The sequence below is a fragment of the Apteryx rowi genome, unplaced genomic scaffold, assembly GCF_003343035.1.
Source record: "Apteryx rowi isolate R43461 unplaced genomic scaffold, aptRow1 scaffold_27, whole genome shotgun sequence".
NCBI lineage: Eukaryota > Metazoa > Chordata > Aves > Apterygiformes > Apterygidae > Apteryx > Apteryx rowi.
The window spans coordinates 2,721,710-2,729,544 of NW_020449085.1; the positions used below are offsets into that span (position 1 = coordinate 2,721,710).

At 47.7% G+C, this 7,835-nt stretch overlaps 1 protein-coding gene across 1 annotated transcript; it reads left to right on the plus strand.

The window, feature by feature from the left end:
- Positions 1-262: 262 nt before the first annotated feature.
- LOC112967277 (cytochrome P450 1A5-like) lies at positions 263-6,026 on the plus strand. Its single transcript, XM_026068328.1, has 7 exons — positions 263-317; positions 1,462-2,328; positions 3,388-3,514; positions 4,303-4,392; positions 4,481-4,604; positions 5,026-5,112; positions 5,605-6,026. The coding sequence occupies exons 2-7, from the start codon at positions 1,495-1,497 to the stop codon at positions 5,909-5,911; spliced, it is 1,569 nt and encodes a 522-aa protein (XP_025924113.1). The 5' UTR covers positions 263-317; positions 1,462-1,494; the 3' UTR covers positions 5,912-6,026.
- The last annotated feature ends 1,809 nt before the right edge of the window (positions 6,027-7,835 follow it).

Sequence of the window (7,835 nt, forward strand, 5' to 3'; positions counted from 1 at the left end):
CTCCCCATCGTAGGCTCTATGGGGGGACATGCCCTAGGTGGTCAGGAAAACCGCTGTTCATCTATCTCTCAGAGCTGTTGGAGCTGGGGAAATATCTGCCCTGCTTTCTTGGGCTGGCTCCAGCCAGGCTCAGCCTCGTTTGTTAATGGATAGCTATTCTTCCGTTGTTTCCTAACATATTTCCTCCTATGACCTCGTAGGAATAAGCACCCAGACAGGTTATAAGGGTCGTGTATATAAAGCCATGGTCTTCCAGCCTGCAGGACAGGAAGATCCAGGTGGCAGGAGAAGAGGAGCCAGTCCACTCTGCAGGGCAGGTAGGCAGGGAGCTGCCAAACACGCTCTCTCTCTGCTCTGAGCCACAGGCAGTAAAACCAGCCCTCTCCACCAAAAGGACCTGCAGGTAGGAGCTAGCTGCTCCCCACAGAGAGACCCGGGGTACCTCCAGTTTGGCTGTTTGGCTGTTTAACCCCTCCCAAAGATACGTCTTTGCTGGACATGGGGCCAGCTTCTTTGAGGAGTTGCTGTTTCTCCCATCTTTCCCTCCCTGTGCTTTTTGGGCTGCAGTTTTCTGTTCCTTGCTGCAAATGTCTCTTCTGGGCAGGAACTGTGGCTGTTCCAGTAGGTGTTGGGAACCTGGGGTCCACCAGGAGGTGAGGCTCTGAGAGTAATACAGAGTTTGCTAAGCCTAAGAAAATCCCTGAAAAAAGATTTGCTAAACTAAACAGCATAACAGATCCCCTATCTTCCAGCAATTTATGGCAGGGTTCATTCTTCCTTGTCCTTAGCAGGCTGCAGGGGAAGGGTAAATCACAGGCTTCAGAGGGGCTGAGGTCCCCCATAAGTGATAGATGTGTTTGGAGTCTTTAGTCACCTCAGCTTTTGCCCCTTGAAAGTCCCCGAGTGCTGTACAAGCACTGGAGGGAAACTGAGGCAGGGAAAGCAGGGCAGGGGCAGAGCAAGGGCTCAGCGATCAGATCTCCCCATCAAGTCCTAAGTTCTGGTTTGAACCAGGACAGCCAGAGTGGCAGAGACTAAAAACAGAAGCCATTGCCCAGGTTTGGCCATCACGTGCCTTTCTGAAAAATGCAGAGCAGAAGGGTGAGTGTGTCCAACACCACCCGGGACAGGTCCACACCAGAGACCTAGAGCTGAGACTTCTGAAAGAGCTGAAGGCAGTTACACCTCCAAGTCACTTTAAAAAGGAGCATTTGATAGGGGTAAGGAAAGGACAGTGATTTGTATGTATATACATCCTTTCATCTTACCAAAAGAACTTGAGAGAACGTGAGCTTTAGCTACATTACATAGAGATTTTAATTAAGACTGGTTTGCTTAATCACCCTTAACTGTTTAATGGCACTTGTTGCCTATTCTCAGCATCAGGAACTAGAGACTTTTGCGGGACTTTACCTCTCACTAACCCTGGCTTTATGCCACCCTTCTGGTTAACTTCTTCAGGATTTCTAAACACCAGCGGCAAAAAAGGTTGCAATGTCGCTGGTGGGAAGCCAAGGCATTCTCTCGGCCACCGAGATCCTCATTGTAGCTGCCGTCTTCTGCCTGGTCTGCCTGCTCATCCAGTCCTTCAGGCAGCACGTCCCCAAGGGGATGAAGAGACCCCCAGGACCAAGAGGCTACCCCATCCTCGGCAACGTGCTGGAGCTGAGGAAGGACCCACACTTGGTCCTGACCAAGCTGAGCCAGAAGTATGGCGATGTGATGGAGATCAGGATTGGCACCCAGCCTGTGCTGGTGCTGAGCGGGCTTGACACCATCAAGCAAGCCCTGGTGAAGCAAGGAGAAGACTTCATGGGGCGCCCTGATCTCCACAGCTTCCGCCATGTCACAGATGGCCAGAGCCTGGCCTTCAGCCCTGACTCGGGGGAGGTGTGGAAAGCCCGCAGAAAGCTGGCCCAGAACGCCCTGAAGACCTTCTCCATTGTCCCCAGCCCAACCTCCTCTTCCACCTGCCTCCTGGAGGAGCACGTCTCCAAGGAGGCTGACTACCTGGTCACCAAGTTCCTGCAGGTGATGGAAGAGGAGAAGAGCTTTGACCCTTACCGGTACCTGGTGGTCTCTGTGGCCAACGTCATCTGTGCCATGTGCTTTGGCAGACGTTATGACCACAACGACCAAGAGCTGCTCAGCATAGTGAATGTAGGCGAACAGTTTGGGGATGTGGCTGCTAATGGCAATCCTGCTGACTTCATCCCTGTGCTCCAGTATCTTCCCAGCCGCTCCATGAATTTATTTAAAGATTTCAACAAACGATTCATTCGTTTCCAGCAGAATATTGTCAAAGAGCACTACGAGACCTTTGATAAGGTAAGAGCTTGCAAGACCCTCACTGCACCAGGGCTGAGTTCCCACTCTCTGCCATTCTGCATTAATGAGTTGTTTTTCCACTTGCAGTCAATTGGAGCCATGTTAAATCAATGGACATCTAAATTCTTGCAGATATTGCTGCACTTAGTAAGAATTCTTCAGGCTTCCCTGTCCAGTTGTAATCTCACCCACCTGTAATCTCATGCATGTGCAATCCAGCACTGCAGTCCTCCTCCATGGCCCTGTGCGATAGGGGCAGTTTGCTGGTTGGACTTCTGACCTATCAACAGAATCACCTGCCACGTGTGCCCTGGAGCACCAAGATCAGGCTGTGGAGCTCTGCTAAAAGGCACTGCCCTTCTCCTGTCTTGGGACTCCCTGATCAGGTCTATGCTAGGTATTGATCAGCACCAACTGTGTCCACCAGCGCTCCTCAAGCACATTAGCTAGGTTAGGTTTACAGCCTGTGGCCCATGGACCATTGAAGGATCCTTTTGAAAGATTACTAAGCAAGCTGGTGCCAGGAGGCCGATATTCTTTGCTCCATGGTGCACTCTGCCTTTGGGAGAATTTGGAGAAGATACAAATCAAGAAAGATTGAGAAGTTACTAGCTCACTCATTTCAGCATGGATCTGAAAAAGCATGGTGTCAGTTTACCAAAACTGATACTGCTGTTCCCCACAATAGCAAAAAGAACATTTGTCACCTCTGGAGACTGAACTGGCGGGCCTTTTCAAAGGGATCATCATAAGACCCACTGTGGTCACATTCCCCTAATGAGCAGCTCCTCTCCTTAGGCTGGCAGAGAGTTGTCTCTCTTCTGTTTACCAAGAAAGCTATTGCGATATTTTGCAATTTCAAGCCACAGCTTTCCATCTCCTCATTTTCATAGCTTGAAAAAACAGTATGGACCAAGGAGGGGAAAAGATTATATCCTCTAGAGCTCATGTGCTGCTGTGGCTCCCACAGCAGAGAATTTCCAGCAGCGGGTTGCTGTTCGTTAACACCCAAGTCCTCTGCTTCCTGGGCTGACATGACTTGTCTTCTTTTCCTTTCAGAACAACATCCGAGACATCACTGACTCCCTGATTGAGCTGTGCCTGGAGAAAAAGCTGGAAGCAAATACTGTCACACAGATCCCTAAGGAAAAAATTGTCAACCTTGTGAATGACCTATTTGGAGCTGGTAACTTTCCCCACTGGTCCCTCAGCTACTGCAGATTTTCTCAGGCTCCTCATGTTACAGCTCTGTGATTCCTTTTGTCCAACACCAGACAGCCGATTTGGGTCTGAACACTGATTCTCCTATTCTCTGGTCTTTGATGGTTCTTCCAGAGACAACCCTAGAGACCTGCAGGGGAAATTAGCTCTGGAGAGAGGCTTCAGGGAAAAATGAAGGGCACAGTTCATGATTCAGTAAAACTGCACAAACCACAATGGCTTTTCCTAAGAGAGATGTCTGTTAATATTTTATACAATGATCTTGGGTGGGTCCTAGCACCTTCTTCTCTGTCTTTTAGACCCTCCAGTTCTTATCAGAACTAGATCAAGGTGATTTCACATATTTCAATGAAACCAATGCCTGGCTACTGTTAGAGCAGGAAATTACAGCAAAAAAGTAATCAGGGTAAATGAAACTCCTTAGAGCCATGAGATAGAGGTGCATCGCTGGGCCTGATTCCTCTTCGGGTTACTCTGAGGAAACTCCCCTGATTCCAAAGGATTTATGCAAGACAAACATGACATACTGCAGGAATGAATCAGGATGACTGAGTGCAGAATGGAGTCCATGGGTATTTCTTAGCAAAGCTTTCTGTAACAGGATAAAAAACCCAAACCTTACTGTGTGACCAGGATATCCTCTGCTTTCTTGGTCATCCAAGACTGCTGCACATGCTGGTTAGCCAGCAAGCCACAGCATGTGCCCTGCATGTTATACAGGCCTGGTCTACATGCTTTTTTCTCTCTGACCAGGCTTTGACACTATTACAACTGCCCTTTCCTGGAGTCTCATGTATCTTGTGACGTACCCTGACATCCAGAAGAGGATCCAGGAAGAACTAGGTGAGCTCATGAGTCTATTTCCTCCAGAGCTGAAATGTCTCTGCCAAAGGCTGATTCCAACCAGCTTCTTCCTCTCGACCACCCGCAGATCAGACCATCGGCCAGGAGAGGACACCGAGGCTGTCCGACCGGGGCACGCTGCCGTACACAGAAGCCTTTATCCTGGAGGTGTTCAGGCACTCATCCTTCCTGCCCTTCACTATCCCACACAGGCAAGTGCTGAAGTTGCAAAGGAGATGAAGGAACAGTCTGGATTTACTGATGTAATGATCTCAGGCATCATGTTACAACCATCCAGGCAGCTGTACGGTGAGAGGCAGTGAGATTACTATCAATTTATAGAGTAATGGCTACATCACGGGCTGGGGAAGCTCACAACTCTTATGCAGGCCCACCTGGTAACTCCCACAGAGTAATCCTTACCCTTTGTTGACTTTGTTGAAGATACTCCAACCAGCTTAGGTAAGGGTTGCACAATCCAGTTCATGGAAAATGCAACTGCCTCTCGTAAAGTCATCTCTGTGGGCCACATCCCTACTTCAGCAGCATCAAGGAACACACCAATAGTCCCCTGAAGATGCAGAAGAGCCTCTTTGGTTTCTAAATTCTCACAGTCATCTTCTCTCTCTTCAGCACAACCAGGGACACAGTGCTGAATGGCTACTATGTACCAAAGGATCGCTGTGTGTTTATCAATCAGTGGCAAGTGAATCATGACGAGTAAGTAGCTCCAGAGGCAGAAAGCCTCCTGCAGCAATGTACAGGCCTCTTCCTGGTCACCTAAACCCTGAGAAAGGTACACAAAATACTGGCCCATTTGGAGCTCTCCAGTTTCTCTTTTCAGATAGGGAAAGCAAGGGATATTCAGGAGTCAGCACAAGTCTGAAAAGGAAATACACAATGGGACGGTGAATTCCCAACTTTAGGGAGCTGGAGAAGACAGTTGGGTCAAAGGGGGCTGTAAGGAGAAGTGAGATATGGTCTAAGTATTAAGAGATGAAAAGTGGTGCTCACATAGTGACCTTTATGTGCAGAAGTGGGGTGAACCTACTTTAAGATTCAGAGAAAAGAGAGCATGTAAGGCACTACTGTCTTCAGGGATATTATAACTGACAACTCCTCCTGACTTCCCTAAGCTGCCACCTTCCAGTGCCCCCCTACTCCCAGGGACAGGAGACACACCATCTCAGGATCTGACATTTTCCATTCCAGGAAACTTTGGAAGGATCCACTGGTTTTCAACCCAGAGCGCTTCCTCAACGCTGAAGGGACTGAAGTTAACAAAGTGGAGGGGGAGAAGATACTGGTTTTTGGCCTGGGGAAAAGGAGGTGCATTGGGGAGCACATTGCCAGATGGCAGGTCTTCCTTTTCTTGTCCACCCTGCTCCAGCGGCTGGAATTCAGTGTTCAAGGTGGCAAGAAGGTGGACATGACACCTCTCTATGGTTTATCGATGAAGCACAAAAGATGTGAGCACTTCCAGATAAAGCTGCGTTTCCCCATGAAGAGCTTGAAATGAGCTGTGGGCTTATCTACTGCCCTGGCAAGTGCCAGCTGGGGCAAAGGCCTGGGTGCACTTGCAGTAAAACTGGATCTGGTACAACCCTATGGGGGTCATCTAATAAACTGAACCCATTAAAGATCCCGTCTTTTATCTTGCTCACTTCCTAGCATTTCTTGGATTTTTCAATGTGAAGCATTTCTGGTAGTGAATATTCCATCACACGCAGTCTTAGCATCACAAAGCACATTTATGGGGTGTGTGGACCATCTCTTGCTATGGGGAAAGGGAATGTACTCAAAAACACGCTGACTGCTGAATTTCTGTTTGAATACCATTGGCCTGTATTTCTTTCATATCACTCTTTAATAGCTGAAGGACAAATGACCCTTGAGATATTCCCATGGTCCCCATCCATGTTTAAGAACTTGGCTGAACTGATGCCCAAGCCTTGGGCGGAGATGTGGGTGACATTACCTAGGTAGAGCCAGTATCACTGTTTCTGGACTACTCAGGGGACAGATCTTCACTGGCTGAAATTTATCTTTGCTGTAGATGTGTCTTCTCCTGTTCATTCTCCTCTAAGGCATTTGAGAGGATTTTCCCAGGTGTTTGAAGAAGTTACACATCTCACTCCCAGCAGAAGAGATATAGCGACAGGTTATTTTTCACCTGGAGAAGGCTTCTTATCCCGTAAAGGTCCAGTGACTTCAAATAATCTTACTAAAACAAATCTGGAAGTTACTACCTGGGAACAGATGACAGACTCAGATCCTCTCGTAGCAGAGATGAATCCCTACTCCAGGAGGGTCAGAATCACATGGGATTAAAAACCAATAAGAGGGTAGAATCCATCATCTGTGTTTGATTATAGCATAACCTGGCATGGGAATGCCACAGAGCTAACTGAGGTAGCCAGGACATATTAATGCAGGGGAAAAATCTTGGAAAAATGATAATACTTCTCCATGTCCTTTAAGAATAGTTTGTTCCCTTGTTCTGTATGGGGTTTATAATTGCCCGACTGACTTTTCATGTCACTCTAAAATCCCATTCAGGAGAGTTTTGTCTTCATCCACAGTGGAATTCAAAGCATACTTCAGTGCCTGGTTGAGAATCTAACAAAAAACCTTGCAGAGAGCTTGTTCTCCTGCTGATCAAATTGCTTTCTTAAAAAAAAAAAAAAAAAAAAAAAAAGAGTGGGGTCCTTAAGGCCTGTTCGCTCTGAGACTTTAAATTAAACTTGCACAACTTTGGGACACTGATGAGTTGAAAGGGTTGTAAAAGGCAGCAATATCACATCAAGCTGTCTAGTGTCTCCTGTGCCATGAAAAATAGTACAGCCACTTGTGTTATCAGAGTAACAGGCTTGCTTGGCATGTACTGCTAACAGATCCTGCTTTTTAGAAAGGAATAACCAGCCTTCGCTTCCCTTCTCCTCACCCAGGCAAGTGTGGTTTTTTAGGGTAAATGGGCACAGCAAATTCTTGCGGCTATTGGTAAAGCTTCTGAAAGCTACCTCAAGGGCAAAGCCCATGAGGTCTGATGGGTCTTGCATGTTCCTAAGTGTAAGAGCCAAACTACGGCCTGGGCTACTGATCTCACTTGGAAAGAAAAAACAGGTCTTAGGATGGGGTGGAAGATGACTCCACCCTAACAGAGGGGAAAGAAGAAGGGGACGATAAACTGGGCTGGAGGAAAGCTTCTCTGGAGGAACCAATATTCTGGAGGATTTCAGCCACCTTAAGCTTTGGTCATCATAGTCACTGCCAGCCCTGGCGGTGAACACCTTTACCCCTTCCACTCTGTCCACCTCTGTGGTAACCAGATGTTTCTATACTAGGGCAGGGAGGGATGCAAAAGGTTTGTGTCTTACCATGACTGTGATAGCCATCAGTTCCGCTATGCACCTGATGTGAGTTTTGTAAGTCTGCTGGGGTCG